The sequence below is a fragment of the Rhinolophus sinicus genome, chromosome 1, assembly GCF_057876585.1.
Source record: "Rhinolophus sinicus isolate RSI-liver-muscle chromosome 1, RSI-T2T, whole genome shotgun sequence".
In the NCBI taxonomy this organism is placed as follows: Eukaryota; Metazoa; Chordata; class Mammalia; order Chiroptera; family Rhinolophidae; genus Rhinolophus; species Rhinolophus sinicus.
In genome coordinates this window covers 137122615-137142771 of record NC_142501.1, presented here as the reverse complement: position 1 = coordinate 137142771, position 20157 = coordinate 137122615, and the positions used below count along the sequence as shown (strand labels likewise).

Here is a 20157-nt window from a genome sequence, read left to right as displayed (position 1 = left end):
AGAGTATGATGCTAAGCGAAATAAGTCAGACAGAAAAAGCAGAGAACCATATGATTTCACTGATATGTGGTGTAGAAACCCAAAACAACAAAAGAACAAAACAAACAAATGAGAAATAAAAACTCATAGACACAGACAATAGTTTAGTGGTCACCAGAGTGTAAGGGAGGCGGGGGTGGGAGATGAGGGTAAAGGGGATCAAATATATGGTGATGGAAGGAGAACTGACTCTGGGTGGTGAACACCCAATGGGATTTATAGATGATGTAATACACAATTGTACACCTGAAATCTATGTAATTTTACTAACAATTGTCACCCCAATAAATTAAAAAAAAAAAAAAAAAAGACAGGCATCTATGGTCCTTTCACACACCAGGAACTATGTATGCAGTATAAAGCATTTGAACTTCCTGTACTCATTTATGGGACAAACCTATACCCTAAAGCAGGGGTGTCCAAACTGTTTTCAACGTTTTTCACCAAGGGCCATATGCGGTAAAATATGCAAACAACCGGGCCACTCACTCAAGGTGAAGTACATATTGCCTCACCTGGTTTATTTAAGTAAACTAAATATATTTTTGGAATTTGCTGTGGGCCAAGTAACAATGGATCATGGGCCGCAGTTGGCCCGCGGGCAGCAGTTTGGACACCCCTGCACTAAAGAATGTTTCCTATTTGATGTTAGTTTTTAATACAAAAAATAAAATAATAAAAAAAAAAACTCTCGGTTCCATATTGAACAGAATATTAAGACAAAAATACCAGGGCATATTAATAATATATAAACTTATTCATATATTTATAAATTCACATATAGACTTACAGTCACATATTCATATGTTATCTGTAAATTTCACAAAAGTATTTGGCTTCAAATATAGTTGGTAAATTCCTTACGAATATTTCTTACTTATATGAAGTTCTGAAGGATGTTAAGCAACTGAAAGAATCAGAAGCCACAATTTCACAAAATAATCATCATGTTTATAGAAACATAAAATGAGGTTTGTATATTGTGAATGCATTGTTCACTCATAGGAGCCTTGAAAGCACAAAATCTGAGGTAAAAGGTTAAAAGTTTCCCAAGTGCTTTCTGATGCTATTGGCAACAGACAGCAGCTACCTCATAATGAAGGAAGTTGCATCTGGTGTTTGTTCAAGGATGTACCCTGAGCATCTAGACAGTGGTGATAAAAATAGCTGCTCAATAAGTATTTGTTGATGGTGAATGAATTGGTCATGAACATTCAGAGAAAGTCAAAATAGGCTTTTACAATTTCAAGATGCATGGGCAGCCCCCTTGAGGAAATAGTTTTGAAACATACCAAGCTGGATCTACAACCATACAATAAATGCAATATACAAAAAAGGAACAGATAAAATCCAATATAATGGAGCATAGTCTGTAATATCAAGAGGTACTCATTCTAATTTCAACTCCTCTGCTTATTGTTTTGTTTGCTCCGTTGTCTTATTCTATTCACAACATGAAAACAGACCTCCAGGGTTGAGAAATTTGACATCTGTCTGCCAGAGCATATTAATTTCTTAACTGTAATAGTGTTTTTACTTGGGTGGGTTACCCATCACAGAAAGCCTTCGAGGCAGGAGGAGGACAGGTGATTTAACGATCTCTCATCAACTTGTAAACATGACTGTGGATTCAGAGAAATTAGAGAGGTTAGAAACGTTGCTTAGGTAACTGCTGTTTCCCAGTCGGATGATGATGTTCAAACTCAAAAGGAGGCAGACAACAATGAAGAATGGAATAAGGTGCAGCAATAGGGGGCTGGGAAGCTTTCAAGTCCTAGTCCAGGCAGGGCAAGAATTTTTGTTTATCTTTTACTTGAACAAACATACATGTACACTCACATGGAATTATGTTTATTATAAGCTGTACACAGAATAACTTGTAGAAATAATGCTAAGGATGCTTTTACTCCCTAACAGTCTCAATTTGACTGAAAATATGACTTTTTTGATCCTTAAATCTATATTGTAAGTAATTCATATAAAAATTTGCACATTCAATATAGCTTGTATTTTTTATTTTATATTTGTTACCACTATTTAACTTTCATACATTTATTATAGTTAAACCTATCAGCTTTGACACGAACATATTCTGCTGATTCAAAGTTACATATGTATTTGTCTATTTACCTCCCCTCTATACTTAGGTAAGGTCCTCTACTTGCTTCTTTTAACATACACATCTATATTATTTATGCTACAAAATTTCTATTTATCTCAATGCAGTATTTTATTTTCCTCATGACCCTTATCAAACAAATACCTTATTATTTTATACTATCTGTGATATATTTACTTACATATATATTTAGCTCTTTCTGGAATATCAATTCAATCCTGTTCATTTTCTTTCTGATTTTAATCATTGTGTTATTTCCCCTTAAACATTTTTCTCTGTATTATTTGTGCTCTGAAAATCATGTAACCTTATTTTTTAAGTCATATGAATAAAAATTTTGTTATTTTTGGCGACAACAATTTTTTTTTAATCTTTGATTCAATAATTTGTAATTTTTGAAATAGGTATCTGAGAACATCCCTCTATGTCTAAATACTAGGAAACCCTCATTGTGCTCATTCAATGCTGTATTTTTTATATCTCATGAATTTTCAAAATTATTTTACTGAGGTAAAATTCATAGAACATACAACTCACCATTTTAAAGTGTACAATTCAGTGGTATTTATGCATTCATAATGTTCAACAACCACCACCTCTCTCTATTTTCAAAACCCTAGATCTTTTTCATCTCCCTAGAGAAACACCCAGTTCTCATTAAGCAATCACATCCTGTTTCCCCGAACCTCCATCCACTGGTAACTACTAAACTGCTTTCTCTCTATATAGATTTGCCTATTTTTCATTAATTAATATAAAAGAATTCATATGTGATCTTTTATGTCTGGCTTCTGTCACTTAGCATGATGTTTTTGAGGTCCATCCATGTTGTAATATGTATCAGTATTTAATCTTTTTTTATGAATGAATAATATTCCATTGTAAGTATATCCCACATTTTGGTTATCCACTCATCTGCTGATATGTACCACTTCTTATGGGTTGCTTCCATCTTTTGACTATTAGGAATCATGCTGTTATAAACATCAGGTTTCCATGTGAACATATGTTAACATTAATTGGGTATATACCTAGAGTTGGAATTGGTAGGTCATGTGGTAATTCTATTTAACATTTTGGGAAAATGCTAAACTATTGTTTTCATAGTTTGCACCATTTTGCAATTCTACCAGCAATATAAGAGAGTTTCTATCTCTCCATATCCTCGCCAACACCTATTTCCTGTTTTTTCTTTTATTTTTTTTTTTATTATTAGTTTAGACATCTTAAAGTGTGTAAATGTATTTTATTGTGGTTTTTCATTTGCATTTCTGGAATGTCCAATGATGTTGCCTGTCATTTCATTGTATACTTTCTTTAGAAAAAAAACCCATTCAAGCTCTTTGTTCATTTTCTAAACCTGTTGTTTTTTCTTCTTTTTGAGTTGTAAGACTTCTTTATTTATTCAGTATATTAAACCCTTATCAGACATACGATTTGCAAATATTTTATTCCCATATGTAAGTTGTCTTTTCACATTCTTGATGATGTTCTTTGAGGCCTCAAAGTTTTCATTTTAATGAAATTCAATATACCTATTTTTTCTTTGTTATTGGTGCTTTTGGTGTCAGATCCAAGGTTATAAAGATTTGTCCTATGTTTTCTTCTGATAGTTTTTAAGTTTTAGGTTTTTTAAATGATTTTTTTGTATTTTTGAACTACAGTTGACATATAATATTATATTAGTTTCTGGTGTACAGCCAACATACTGATTAAATACTTCTGTAGCTCAAGAAGTGATCATCCCAACAAATCTAGTACCCATCTGACACCATACATCATTATTACCATATTATTGACTATATTCCTTATGCTATGCTTTAAATCCCCATGACTATTTTGTAGCTATCAATTTGTACTTCTTAATTCCTTCTACTTTGTCACCCACTCCTCCACCCCCTTCCCATCTGACAACCATGAAAATGTTCTCTGTGTCTATGAGCTTATTTCTGTTTTGTTTGTTTCTTTTGTTCTTTGAGTTCCACATATAAGTGAATTCATATGGCATCTCTTTGTCTTTCTCTGTCTGACTTACTCCACTCAGCACAGTACCTTCTAGGTCCATACATGTTGTTACAGATGGCAAGATTTCATTCTTTTTATGGCTAAGTAATATTCCATTGTATATGTGTACCACTTATTCTTTATCCATTTATCCATTCAGAAACACCCAGGCTGCCTCCACATCTTGGCCACTGTAAATGACACTGCAATGATCATAAGGATGCAGATGTCCCTTCCAAGTAGTGTTTTGGGTGTCTTCGGCTAAATACCCAGAAGTGGGATTACTAGGTCCTTCTTTGTGTCTTGTAATAGCCTTTGTTTTAATGTCTATTTTGTAGGGTAAAAGTATTACCACCTCACCTTTTTTTTTAAATTCTAAATTTCATGAAATATCATTTTCCATCCCTTTATTTTTAGTCTGTGTGTCTTTAAATCTGAAGTGAGTCTCTTGTAGGCAGCATATATAATGATTTTGTTTTCTTATTCATTCAGCCATGCTATGTCTTTTGCTTAGAGCATTTAACTCGTTTACATTGAAGGTAATTGTTGATAGATATGTAACTATTGCCGTATTATTTTTTAAGTATAATTTACACTTTATTTTTCTCCTAGTTTTTTTTAAAGTATAATTTCCATTTTATTTCCCCCCAGTGTCTTTTTGTTTGTTTCTTTGTTTGTTTTTATTGCCATATTATTATTCATATTTTTAATCTTTTTCTCTTCTTAACGAAATCCCCTTAACATTTCGTGTAATACTGGTTTGGTGGTTATGAACTCCTTTAGCTTTTTCTTGTCTGGGAAGCTCTTTATCTGTCCTTTAATTTGAAATGATAGCTTTGCTGGGTAATCTTGATTGTAGGTCCTTGCTTTTCATCACTTTCAATATTTTGTGCCTGTCCCATCTGGCCTGCAAAATTTCTGTTGGTAAATCAGCGGACAGTCTGATGTGAGCTTCCTTGTAAATAACTAACTTCTTTTCTCTTGATGCTTTTAAGATTCTCTCTTTGTCTTTAACCTTCGGCCTTTTAATTATGATGTGTCTTGGTGCAGACCTCTTTGGGTTCATCTTATTTGGGACTCTCTGCATTTTCTGGGCTTATATGTCTATTTCTTTCACCAGGTAAGGGAGATTTTCTGTTATTATTTCTTCAAATAGGTTTTCAATTCCTTGTTCTCGCTCTTCTGGTATGTTGTTGCACTTGATATTGTCTCAGAGGCCCCTTAAACTATCCTTATATTTTTGAATTCTGTTTTGTTCTTTTTGCTGTTCTGATTGGGTGTTTTCTGCTACCTAATCTTCCAGATTGCTGGTTTGATCACCTGCTTCATGCAATCCACTGTTGATTCCCTCATAAATTCTTTATTTCAATTATTATATTCTTTATTTCTTACTGGTTCTTTTTTATGTTTTCTATCTCCATTTTTATGTTTCCTATCTTTTTATTGAAGTTCTCCCTGAGATCACTGATCATCCTTATAATCAGTGTTTTGAACTCTGAGGATGGTAGACTATTTGTCTCCATTTTGTTTAGTTCTTTTTCTGGAGCTCTGTTCTGTTCTTTCATTCTGGACATGCTTCTTTGTCCCAATTTGATTGCCTCCCTGTGTTTGTTTCTACACATTGGACAGAGCTTCTATGCCTCTCCGTCTTAGTAAAGTGGCCTTATGTATTAGGTGTTCTGTGGAGTCCAGTGGTGCAGTGTCACTTGAGCTGGATGCTGCAAGTATGTCCATTGTGTGGGTTGTGTGTGCCCTCTTGGTGTAGCTGAGCCTTGGTTGCTGTTTGCATGTCAATGGAAGAGACTGACCATTGGGCTGATTGGTTGTGAGGACTGGCTGTGACTACAGTGGAGGAGCTGTTGTGCAGGGGCTACCCCTACAGAGCAGAATTTGCTTTAGCAGAGCTCTGGTGCCTGCCCAGTCTGCCCTTTGGATGTGTTGTCTGTGGATGTGACCTTGTGGCTCTTTGGTGGGGTCCAAATTCAGCCACCAATTGTGCCAGTCCTGCGGACTCCTGAGAGAGGCCCCACCAAGGTCAAAGTTTAGCAATAGCCTGTGCCCTGCCCGGGGCCACTTGATATGAGCCACAAAGCAATCCACAGATGTCTTCGACCAGTGCTGCTCTTAGAAGTGCCTGGGAGAGATTAAAGTGGAATCGAGGCAGACTGCCCCTATTTCCAGGCTGGGGGCTGCTTAGCAAGAGGTACAGGGCATGCCAAGGCTAGATCCTGCTTGCCAGGGATTTGTGAAAATTTATCAGATTTTAGGAAAGTCTACAGCATGAATCATGACAGGCCATCTGTATGGAAAAGCCACTGGAAGTCGATTGAGTGAGCTGCAAGTTTGGTGGGGCGGGGTCTCAGTTTATCACCAAGTCAGGGCAGCCCTTGTTAGCCAGGTTGACGGAGACTCAGGTATGGCAGCCACCTGCATCTGCACACAGGGAGGGGAAAGGGTTCAACAAAGGTACAATGGCTTCTGCCAGCACTTCTGTCTAGAAGAAAGCTGCCCCTCCAGCCTTTGCCTTAAAACCAGACAATTCAGTTTCTTCCCAGCACCTTTCAAGTGCTGCCCCAGCACTGGAACTCAGAGCAAGTGATCCTCAGTGAGTAAGACCATGTGTGGAAATTTTAAGAGGAGTGATTTGAACTCCAGCTGCCCTCCGTCTCACTCAGCCACAGCCTCCACTGGTTTTCACTGCCAAAAGTTATGGGACTTCTCTTCCTAGCTGGCACTGGAACCCTGGGCTCTGGAGCCTGGTGTGGTGCTGGGATGTCCTTGCTCCTCAGGAGGGACCTCCACAGCTGAGATATCTTTCCTGATTTTTAACTGCCAAACATTGGTAAGGAGACCAGCCCATTCCACATCTCTGTCTTTCTAAGAGTCTCAATGTGGCTTCTTCTGTATATCCTTAGTTATAGGATTACTGTTCAGCTAGACATCATGCAATTCTCAATGATGGTTATTCTGTAGCTATAATTTTGATGTAGTTGTGAGAAGATGCAAGCACAGTGTTTCCTACTCTGCCATCTTCACTAGAAATCCCTGTCTTCTAGTTTTAGATTTTATATTAAAATTTTATATCCATCTGAATTAATTATTGCATCTGGAATGAGGTAGGGGTCCAACTTCATTACTTTGCAGGTGGTTCGTGGTCATCCAGCTGTCCCAGCACCATTTGATGAAGATACTTCTGTTTTCCCATAGAAAAATCTTGACACCCTTGTTGAAAATTAATTGGTCATAGATGTTTAAGTTTGCTTCTGGAGTCTCAATTTTATTCCATTGGTGTATAAGATATGTCTATCCTTATGCCATTTCCACACTGCTTTGATTAGCATCAAAGAGTGATTAGCATAACTTCATACTAAGTTTTGAAACCAACTTTGTTTTGATTTTTCAATATTGATTTGGCTATTTGGAGTCTGCTTGCAATTCCATATGAAATTTAGGACTGGTTATGCAACTTCTGCAACAAAGGCCATTTTGGACTTTTGATGGTTATTGAATTGAATCTATAAATTGCTTTGGGGATTATTCTCATTTTAACAGCATTGTCTTCAAATCTAGGAACATGGGATGTTTTTCCATTCAAATAGGTCTTTTTAAATTTCTTTCCGCAATGTTTTATCGTTTTCAGTGATTAAGTCTTTCACCTACTTGTTTAAATTTATTTCTAGGCATTTACTCTTTTGGATGTTGTCAATTGAATTATTTTCTTAATTTCCTTTTGAATTATTCATTGCTGATGTGTAAAATTAAACTGATTGGATTAATAATAAGAATAGCTAACAGTTACATAGCACATATTAAATGCCAAGGATGTTTTAAGAGCTTTATATAGGTCTATGGCCTCAAAAAACTATAGTAGCTTGCTACTGCTTGCAAGATAAAGGTAAGTTGTACCAGCATTGCCTACAAGGTCTTTCTTATCTGCGCCTTAAACTTCAATCTATATGTACTGGCCACTGACATTGAAACAGCTCACTGTCACCGAACACACTATGTTCTTTCATCTTTTGATGTCATTTCATTACACAACCTATCATTTTTGGCTAGGATTCTTACCCATCTCATCTGTCTGGGAATCTTCTACTCATCCCCCAAGATTTAGCTCAACTGTTAACTCAACTACTTAATCAATTCTCCTAAAGATGATCCTTGCTGCTGTTTTCTATAACAACTTGTATATGCCTAATTTATAATGCCTTCATTTTGTATTGCCATTATTATTATTATTACTATTGCATATTATGTTGTCCTCCACTATACTGAGCTACTTGAATGCAGGAACTATATTCTACATGCATTTGCAGCTCTAGGGCCTGGTGCAATATCTGATATAGTAGATTCTCAATAAAACTTTTCTTAATGATTGAGTGGAAAAAATACACAAAGGTAATCTACCTGTTATAAAATGTGCTTAGCCTAGTTCATGTATCCAAAGAGCAGTAACCAAGTTCTCTTGAATAGTATAAATCAAAAAAATTAAATTTGTTATTAAACACAGTAATGGAAGTGAATGGGTGTATCTCTTTCTCTCCATCCTTCCCTCCCATTCTCTCTCTAACTTAAACTACTAAGATCATCTTTGTTTATCTAAAAATAAAACAATATAAACACAGAAAGCCTAGAAATATGGTACTGTTACACTCTAAATTAAAATCTCTAACAATATTTTACTTACACTAACATGGACACAAATGTTATGAAGCAAAATGATTTACCAAAAAGAAGACAATGTATTTCCAGAAGATTTGAGTACTATTTATATCCCTTACTAACATTGCGGCACTGACTCTGTATTTTACATCTCTGAGCCTCAGTTTCCTCATCTACAAGGTGAAGCCAATATCCTCTGCCCCACACACCACAATAATTGATGTATCAAGAAAGATAATGCTTTCAAAAGTATATTATGAAACATAATGTGCTCTACAACAAAGTGTAGTTATCCACTCACCAAACACAGTTCTTGCAGGCACAGATTCTCTGTTAAGCCAGAATGACACTTGGGAGAGAATGACAGTCATGATGCAAGGCAGATATGTCTGAATCACAAAATACCCAATTTTTCTTTTCAAGTGGAAATGAGCTGTCATTACGGTATATTCACCTAGAAGAAAAATTTAAGAAGCTTAAGGAACTGTGATAGTCAATAGTTTTCACATTTTGGAAATGAAAGGGATTAGAGAAAGAACAGTCCCTTATTTTTAAAAGGAAAGAATTTATCACATATATGACATGAAAAGCATATAACCTTTAAATGTCTCCTTAGCATAGCAAGAGTATTTAAAGGAGAATCTTAATACTACCAAGAAACTTGTACTGCATGTCTACAGCATGTTACTTGTTTTTCTCCCTAGGTCGTACTTATGTACCAATGGGGATACAGGATTAATAAATCTTCTGTAGCCATAGATTATTTTACCTACTTAGGCCCCTCATCCTTACTGGTACCAGCCTCAAGTTCAGTTCTCTCTGGCTCTTTAAGCATTCATCTTTGGCCACATCTCCAAGACCGATCTTCTGGTCCAGATTTTCCAGTTTTGAACCTGTAACCAATTCTGAATTTTTCAGTGTTGTGTGTCTGCTCTTATTCACTGTAGTCAGTTTTATCCTATACTCAGAGCTACCTTCTTTTCTGCTCTCTGGGTTTACATCTGTCAGATATAAGCTCATTAGTCCACACAGCTGCTTTTTTTAGATGAAGATGACCCTTAGAAAGGGCATCAGCTTTCCCACACAAGCCAGTAGTAATTATCCATAAATTGAGAGTTGAATATGTACCAATGCAATATACAGATGATGTATTATAGATCTGTACACTTGAAACCTATATAATTTTAACCAATGTCAACCTAATAAATTCAATAAAATAAAATTTAAAAATCTGAGAAAGGCACTCTTAAAAACAAAGAGTTGAGTAATCATGTTATCCAAATGGGGGAAAATAATTAGAAAACTAGGGAAATTGTAACACTGTTTGAAGGTAAAGTGGATTGTCAGAGGAGACACACTTTCTGGGTATGAGGTATGTTTTAGAGTACTGTTTCTGAAACTCTAATGCACCTTGGAATCTCCTTGAAATCTTGTTAAAATGCAGATCCTAACTTAGTAAGGGGTCAAGCCTGAGATTTTGAATTTATAAAAAGCTTCCAAGCACAGTCCATGCTGCTAGTTCTTGTACATAAACAGCAAAAGGTTTTAAGCAAACTGATATATTTCTAGGGACTTGAACCTATGAATTTTCTTAGAAACTATCTTTTATTTTTAGACTCATTTTACTAACCTGTACTGGATTTAATTGTCTCCTTCCCAATTGATTGGCCCAACAGATCATATTGATTTAACCTGGAGCCATCAGGAGCAACTTGTACGGAATCAGACGCATTGTAAGTCCAAATATAAGTGACCTCTGAGGTTGTATAAGCATCTGTAGGAAGTCAGGAAAAAGAAATATCACTTTAGTAAGAACCATCAATAAAGTACAACATCAAGGGTTGTATATTGCATAGAATCACTGTTAACTAAAAACAATCAATTGTTGATGTTTATAGATCACACTTTTTAGGGTAAAAAGTATCTGAAATTTACAACTTCAATATGAAGTTGACAAAAAGAGACAATCAATCATGATCATAAGAGTATTTTCACTGCAACCACGTTGAGAAGTGAAGAGCACATTTCTCTTTAGACCTTGCAAAAATCTCTGGGCCTTGAGAAAGTTAAAACATCTCTTATAGTCTCACAGTGGTAGATGAAGATATTGTGGTGAACAGGTTATGAATGCCTATAGCCCAGTTGAATAGTTTAGAACAGCAATCGCTCATGAAATAACAATCATAATACAAAATAATATTGTTTCTGGACATAAAGTCATTTAGTTAAAAATTAAATGACTTAGCTGTCATGACACAATGCTTTTCATTAGAAGAATGAAGACTAATTGTTGCAGAACATGTAAAGTAAATGAGAATGCTATAACTTCCTCAGGTTAGGAACACTTTTAAAAACATTTTCATTCTAAAATTGATACATACAGATCTCATTGGACTCTAGTTTCATTTCATCTCAGGTGAGTTATTGGTTGGTAGGAAAAGACAAAAGACATACAGACCATGGTTAACTTCCTGTTTTACTTGGCCAAAGAGGCAGAACTGGGATGCCTCTAGACCGGAGGGCAGACAGCATGTTTTGTCTTAGCTGTTCTCCGGCCCTGGCATTTCCTTTGCACCTGTACATCCTGATGTGGGATGCAGGCTGAGTCTCTACACAGTAGAATAAACAGGCAACTCTTGCTACTCTACTGACCTTGTGAAGCACTTTTGCTCATGTGAATGTTTAGAAATATTAGTTATGCCTGGTCCTTGAACAAAACTCAGCACCATGGTCAAATTATCAATTAAGGGAGAGAAAAGAACAGCCATCTCTGTCAATATCTATTCCTCTAGATATCCAGGAAACTGGGAAGTTTATTTCCCCGTTATCAGTAAATTTTCTAGTTTAAACCTTGTACGGGGGTGGTCCTACTATTTATCTTGATCCAAAATCTGTGATCAAAAATCAATTCCCATTTAAGTATCAGTAACAATAAAATGAATGTTTATAAACTTGAATTTGTGTCTTATTCTCTGTGTGGTCTTTTAGTGGCATACTACAATATTGCCTGGTTTTCTGAATGTCTCAACTAAATGTTAATATCAGTGAAACATTGACTTAATTGTACATGTATTCACCTATATTCACAAGTAAATCATATTACGTGAAACAATTTTTGAAATAAGATTCTAAAAATATGTATGTATATATATATACACACATATATTTAATAGAGATATATTCATACTAGACATATATTATGCATATGAATGAATTCTAGTTACTCTAAGCTTTCCATTTTTTATTAATTAATTTCAACTAGCTAGTCATTGATGATTCTAAGATTAGATAACTAACATCAGTAATGTGGATAACTAGCAATTTATTTGCAAATTAAGTGGCTTGTTTTGTTTTCCTATGAATACATATCATGGCCCTCTTTTCAATAAAGTGTAAAATGGCACAGAATTTGACAAATTAAAGACATAGCACATGTACCACTTTACATCAGAAGGTCTCACAATACTCAAATAGTTAATGAATCCTAATAAATTATAATTTTTTAAAGTAATTACAGCACCACTTTTGATTCTGATGTTACCTTTAAATATAAACAAGATAAAATGAAACCCTACAAATGTGATGACATTTTAAGAAACTAGTGAGACACTGATGGGCAGGGACTCTGTTTGATTTATGTTTACACTTTTAATACCTGGTACAGTGCCTGACAAACACAAAAAAGTTCTTAAATCATTCTTGCCAGAGTAAGGAATAAACTAATAATATTTTATGACATTTACTGTTACAGAAGATGGAAATCTGGGTAGGAGCTCAATGGTATATTAAAGAAAATGATCCTTCCCATGTTTTTTTATAAAAGAAGCAATTATTCCATTTCATTATTTATAGAGAAATGTGTTTCTTTAGATTTGGGGTCTGGAAAGAGCAGATATAGCAGAGAGTTATGCAATGAGGATTAGAGGTACTCCCTGGTACACTAACACACATATAAACCAGGATAACATTGCAATGTATCTCAGTAAACTATAAAAGAAGAGAAAGCTATGTTTTTAATAAATTTCATTATAAATTCCATCTTCAAATCAGGCTTTCATTATGTAATTTTAATTCTGTCAAATGATCCATTTTTTAGTACTGTTCTGCATTAAACATTAAATGCATACTGACTGATTCTTCATACATGGTAACCAAAAAAACAAAATCCCAAAATATTTTTAATTATTAATTTTTTATGCAAAAAGACAACTTTCCATTTATTCTGGGTTGCTGCACAGAATATGCCTAGACTCCCATTCAGAAAGTTTTATATCAAGTTAAACAGCAAGGAAATATATAAAAATGTGAGGCAATAGGAATGAAATGAAACAAAATTAAGTTCAAAATTATGAACTTAGAGAAAAGATGTTTCTTTTAGTTCAGGACAAAGATAAAGTTCCAGAAATTCCATCATTTGGGGGGAAGTGAGGAGTTTTTTTAAGTAAGACAGAAATAAATGACTGCTTCTGCAGTCATTAATAAATGGCTGCTTCTGCCAAAAATTTGTTGTGCCAACATCTTAAGGTTTGGGTAAGCTTGTTAGTCTATTAGTCCATGATGGTCCATAATGATGCTCATGCTTTTGATATTTATACATCAAGAACCCACTGTTCGCAAGGATTAATAAAAGAATATATAAATTGTTTGTTCAATGTGTCAAAACATAAACATGAAGAAAACTAAATAAAAAACAGAGAAAGATTATCAACAAACTTTTGTTTGTTGCCCATATCATTTGTAGACAACCATATTCTCAAGCATGCAATATTCCACTACTCTGTAGACACACTATTAAGAATTTTAAATTTTATTTAAAATAATTTCCTGTGGATTTATTTCATATTCAGTACTGAGACTTCACCTTGTTTATATTTGGCGTCTTAATAGCACTACCTTGTCCATTGAAAAATGTCTTTCCTTCTTGCATCATTATCATGAATAAATTCTTTCTGTGGTATGAAGGCTTTTTAAAATTGTTTTCTTTAATATCGCTTATGCAATGCAAATGAGTTTTTCCCTGACGCATCTGCTGTAGTTTTTTTCAGCATCATATTTATGTTGTATAACATGATTGACTATCTTAAATAATTTTGGATGAAATGCCAGTATTGAAGTGGTGGTTTCCATGACAATAAAAAAGGGCTTTGTAGTTAAACAAAGGAGAGATGCTACAAGAAAATTGAGAGCTGACACCTTTTTGTAAGAATGAACAGAACAAGTAAGATTGAACTTTTCATTCCACAAAACTATGGTCATCAAAATAATTAGAGGGTTTTGCATTCATATTAGCTATCATTCTTCCCTTTCTCTCACTCAATACAGTCTGTGGGGAGAAGGCACACTACTCAGACAGAAATGTTTTTAATCAGGTTAGAGAACCACATTTTTATTCAAGAGAAGGAAAAGTCAAAAGCTGCTCAAAATGGACAAAGATGGGAGTGCCAGAAAAGAGCAAGGTTTCTGGAAAGGTCAGGCAATGGGACATGCTCACACAAGAAAGAAGCTGCTGAGTAATGTCCATGAATTTATCCTGAACCTGTGCTGAATGGCTTGTGGGCCTCGGGATTGGTTTGACCTTCCCTCTTTTCACTTATTCCAGGAGAGTGAATGTTTCTGCTTGACATACAAGATATAACCTCTGTGACCTAAAGATGGGCAAATGCACAGAGCCATTTTGGGAATATTCTATGTATGCAGAAGGTGCCTGCATGTAGCAATCCAGCTACATCATGTCCTTCAAATTTATTTTAGGAAATTGAAAAGAAAATACCTTCCATTAGTTAGAAAGTAGAAAGATAATTGCACAGATACAGCTTCTGTGACTGCCATTTGCAACAGGCTGATAGCTACTTGAATAAACCATAGAATCTGTCCTTTACAAGTCATTCTGAGTTGACAAAAATGAAACATTTATTTCACATTTTTTTAATGTGCTAGCATTTGGCAAATAAGGTAAATTACATAATCCTGACTTTCAAGAATCTTCTGGTCTAGTTTTACACATTTACAAAAACACATGATGTTTTTTTATTAGCAATAAAAGGAATGATCATTTAAACACCATGATTAAAAATGTAATGATATTTGAAACTAAAATAGGGTTAGCCAATTAGTTCTGTGAGGAAAATCAGTATGTCTTTTACTTCTGCATTTTATTGGGCAAGTAGTAAGTAGTCCATAATATGAGAAGAAACTATACAGTGAAGCAGTGCTGCTGACTATCCTGGATACTATTGACCCGACACATGTTAACTACATCCCCATACTTACAGCTGCCAAATTTCAGAGGACATGAATGAGCATCCATTGGAAAATCCTCCAAGTGCATTGGACATTCAGCTTGAACTGTAAGCCTAAAAGTCAAAAGTCCACTCTTTGTTTAAGTAAATTGGCAAGCAAGATAAATCACTCCTTACTTTTGTCAACAGAATTAATGATGAGGTAGGCCCTTCATTACAGCATCATATTAGGCTAATTCCCATTTAAATATGTTTTTGTTTGGTCACATTTAGATGATCCTTCAGGAAGCATTAGCATATATAAAATATGAGCTCAAATAACAGTAATATTTATTTACAAATGTAATTACCTGTTTTATACTCTATGGTTTATTAAAAAGTAAAGAAGTCATATATACATTTCTGAAGAGCTATTTTCTCATTAACCTCTATTAGTATTTAAAATATTAGAGAAAAAAATGAAAAAAAATCTATAATGAAAAAATTGTCATTTTCTCCCATCATGTCAACAACCATACAGCAAAATTGATATGAGAATCCAATATTAGCTCAGATGAGCTCTCTTCAAAAAAATGTAAACTGAATAAGTATCATATATAGGTACATGAATATAAATATAGAAATATATAGAGATACATATATAGATTCATCTCCTGAAAATAGCTTGTTGATACTAGACTGTTGGCTAAATTACGGACACAAGTTATGAATGTTAACTAAATATTTTTATGTATCTACATGATCACAATAAAGAGATTGTGATCACAGAAAATCTGTTATAAAGAAAGCAGTCATCAAGTAGTCCATTTCACACAAAGATAAAGTGAATAAAACACATACTAAATCAAACTTATAGAAGAATCTCTCATAATGAGCAAAATAATTGTGGACAATAATTATAGCTTATATACTTCTAAGAGAGTATTTAAGCAGAACCCCATGCAATAATTTCCAAAACTCGGTGTGTTATCTGACTATATTTTGTTTAAGACCCAAATTTTCAATCACCGTCTGAATCCATTGAAATGATAAAAGTGTGTAAAATCATAGAGGTATGGCCTCTGAATTGAAAGTTTTAGAGAGAGAGGCAAAAATGGAAGCTAACACTTCCATTTTAGGCAACGATCATTTAGCAATGAGTCCTCAAGAAATTTTTCTTTAAAAATCAGGACTGTTATTGCCCCTTGTTAAATAATGTTCACAATTGAAATCTACCACTTAATATTTTGTATGAAATGACATTACATAAAATGCCTGAAATACACATCTGCTGATGAAAGTTATCCATGCTTTAAATTTAAAGCCTTTATTAAACACTTTAATTTTAGATTATACATCATTTTGTTAGATTTGTGATAATTTTCATTATTACATAATACAAGCAACTTATTTTTAAAGATTGATTCATGGAAATAGTTAAAATGGAACAGTAGTGTCAACACTCATATATCCCTTTAGACTTTTTTTTTAAGGTTGAATAATATGAAATTGATGCTATATGATACTTTTTAATTTACAAAAAGGCAATTTCATATGGTTCAACATAATACATATGCTTATGGGATCAATCTGCTTATAAGCCTCATTAATTAAAAACTTCCTCTGAATTTTTTAAATTTATAGTTTTTAGACTAATTTCATCAGGTGGATCACAATATTAAACAAAAGTTTGCTTAAAAATCATTTAAATGTTTGATGGGCTATCTGATAAGATATTAAAAATAAAATTACAAGCTGGTATAAAGAAAAGTTTAAGTCATGCTATTAAACTGTACTTAATTAAAATGTAGTGTGCAAAATAGCCTAAAATATCAATTCTTAATAACTAAGGGAAGTCTTACATTTTTAACACATTGAGAATCAAACTCATAAATACTATGTTATGTTTATTTTTAAATATGCAAGCATTTACAAGGCATATTATGGATACTTCAATAATCTCTTAAGGAAACCTTCAATTTGTGCTAATACTTGACAAGTAGGTTGACCAGTTTTTTTTAATACATGGATTTGCCAGTATTTAAATGCAACATACCAAACCTGAAAACATACCTCATTGTGTATAGCAGAGTCCCATCATCCTGGATTCGAAGAAGCTTATTTGGCATTGTCATATTATGAGCTACTGATTTTTTTCCATTGTGAAAGAAGGTGTCTGGAGTCCAAATTTTGCTAGCCATTAAATTGTTAAGTCGAAGGATGTTCATAGGACCTTTAAATTTTAACCGTTCATCTTTCCATTTTTGTCGAAAGAAAACATCTATTGTATATTCCTGAAATATAAAGTAGCATTCTTTTGAAAATAATAAATGTTTTAGATACAAGGATTACAAAACTCCAACAAAAACAATAATATGAATAGTTTAAAAAGAGAGAAGCTATAATTGAGAGAAATAAATTTTGAATCAGTAAGATCATTCCTTTCTCTTATCAATAAATATTGCCACTTACAATGGGATAAAGTATGTGTATGTACACAATTAACGACATATTATTATGAGAGGAAAAGAATAAATTGACTTTATCTGGTATCTTTCAGTTGAACAAGGTCTCAAACTGCTTTAGTGTATTCTATGGTCTAGAACTACTTGGAGAGGGGGCATGCTTGGGGCAGTGTTTGGGTGGACTGTTTTAAGTCATTTATCTCAAGAAAGAATGAGCAGGCAGCCTTCTCAGTAGCAAAAAGAAAAAAAAAGAAACAACTATTAAACACACTGTCAGATCTGTATGAATCATCATCTCCTGTTGCCAAAGAAACTATAGAATATCTCATTATTTTAAATCCTAAAAAAAAAAAAAAGGTGAGATATATTGTTAGCAAGAATGTACTGGGGGTTGATGATGATTTTAATAAAGTTTATTTTGTGAAATTAGTTGTAAAAGGAAGACTTTGAAAAGTTATTAGAATACTTAAAATACAAATAGTTTTCAAACTCCTTCAGGTTAAAATATATTTTTAAACATTTATACAGACCATCTAGTTATCAATTCTTTTATTATCATTCTCCAATATTTTGTTAGCTGAATCTTTCTCTCAATTCTCTGTCTCTGTTCTTCTCTCCTGTCCCTCTCTCTCTCTTTCTCATTGCCCCCCTACTTGTCCATTCCTCCCATCTTTTTACTTTCTGTCTTCTTAGCATAAGAGAATGCATACATTTTAGATGAGATACACAATTCACAATCGTGATTAATGCTGACAATCTATTGGATGTTAAAATGTTGTCAGCGTATGTTTGTGCACTCACTCACATGATAACTAATTAAAATGTTCAACTACACACTGGAGATTGGAAATTCAGAAATTCTCTTTTGAGCATAAAGTCAGTTATCACATGTTTGAAAATAAACACTGCGGTAATTGACTATTTCACTTAACTAAAATTGTGTGTGCAAAAAGGAGCAGATAAAAAAGGCCATATACTTATGAAAATATCAACTCAAATATAAATCAAGAAAATGAAAGTAAATGATTCCCAGTGATCCCTCAAAAATTGAATGGATGAAGATGATAAATATCAGCCATAGGTAATGGCATTTGAACAGTTTATGAACAGTGGTTATGGGCTGTGCTTCTAATCCGTAGGAGAAAATTTTATAATCTAATCCACCCTCAGTCTCCATGGTTTAGTCATTGTTTTACACGTTTAATTCCATATAGAAGAATTCAAATAACAACAACAACAATAAAAAACTAGATTAAGATATGAGTCTTTATATAGGTAAGTTTTTACGCAAGTGTTTCTTTCCAATTGTGGCTCCCTCAAATTCCAGCCAAACGCGAGTATCTATAACATTTACTTTTCCAGGAAAATTTAATATATTTTACAACTTTTGTTATCAAACTTCAAATTCAATTTTTCCCTTTCTGTAAATTATGGTATGTTGTGTGTTTTTTAGATGCTATTGCTATGGCAATCATGTCCTACAGCCCTCCCACATAGGAGATCTATAAGGTTTACAAACAGTACGTTTCAGGCCATCCTTTTTAAAAATGGTTTTCAGGAATGCCATTTGTTTTTGAGCATTCACAGGTTCCCAAGTTGTGCCCTGCCAACCTATCCAGCATGATCTGGGCCCTTTTCTCCCATGCCTACCAGGCACATCCATGCTATGTGCCAGGGAATTTTAAAAATCCTCACTCTCTACCATTTCTCAAATAAAACAAGTTCCCTACCCTCTCAAATGAGTTCTACTCACAACCACATTCCCAGTCCCTTAAACACCTAGAAAATACATAATCATATGTCTATCTTTATTACTTGTAAAACATTCTATTACTATAAGATTATATATTGCAACTATACATTTGTTCCTCTGCCTCCCAACTAGCTTGCAAATCTTCAAGAAAGGGACCCTGGCTTTCATTTGTATGTTATTTTACTTTGTCTTCAGATATATATGCAAGAGTAATAAGAATATTAAAAACACCTTGTAACTATCACTGGCAGAAATGTCATCACAAATACTATTGCAGCCTTTCTTCTCCTGTTTAGCCTTCCACAATCACATTCCCCTACTCTCTGAGGAAATTATCTTCTTGAATTTGGTGTTTATAATTCCCATACATGTACTTACACATTTACTATACAAATATATGTGTTGTGTGTCACATTTTTAACATTTACAGAAATGGTACAAAAATATACTGTGTATATTTTTTCAGTTAGATAGTTGAGATTTATTCATGGCAATGCATCTAGTGCTTTGATTAATTTTCACTGCTATGTAGGATTTCCTTATATGAATATTTCATATATCCATTTTTCTCTTTACTCTTATATATTGTTTTCTATTTCTAATTTGTTACTATTGTAAGCAATACTGCTATAAAAATTCCTATATAATGTTTTTAATACAAAGGTGTAAGAGTTAGTCTAGCCCAGAGGTTAGTAAACTCTTTCCATAAAGTGCCGGTTAGTAAATACCTTAGGCTTTGCAGGCCATATGGCCAGTATCACAACTACTCAACTCTGCTATTGTGTGAAAGTCCCCACAGGCAACACATAAATGAGTGAGAGTGGTATGTTCCAACAATTTTTTGTTCACAAGAATAGACAGCTGATAGGATTTGGCCCTTGGGCGCTGGTATGCCCA

General features: G+C 34.0%; 1 protein-coding gene across 5 annotated transcripts in view; it reads right to left on the bottom strand.

Moving 5' to 3' along the window:
- GABRA2 (gamma-aminobutyric acid type A receptor subunit alpha2) overlaps window positions 1-20157 on the bottom strand; it is a 137912-nt gene that overhangs the window by 45194 nt on the left and 72561 nt on the right. For all 5 annotated transcript variants that reach the window (XM_019741047.3, XM_019741048.3, XM_088789909.1 and 2 more), the window contains 4 exons: window positions 17116-17336; window positions 15095-15177; window positions 10455-10598; window positions 9126-9278 (listed from right to left, as the gene is read on the bottom strand). In XM_019741047.3, coding sequence (XP_019596606.1) covers window positions 9126-9278; window positions 10455-10598; window positions 15095-15177; window positions 17116-17336 — 601 coding nt within the window. The remainder of the gene's footprint in view (window positions 1-9125; window positions 9279-10454; window positions 10599-15094; window positions 15178-17115; window positions 17337-20157) is intronic.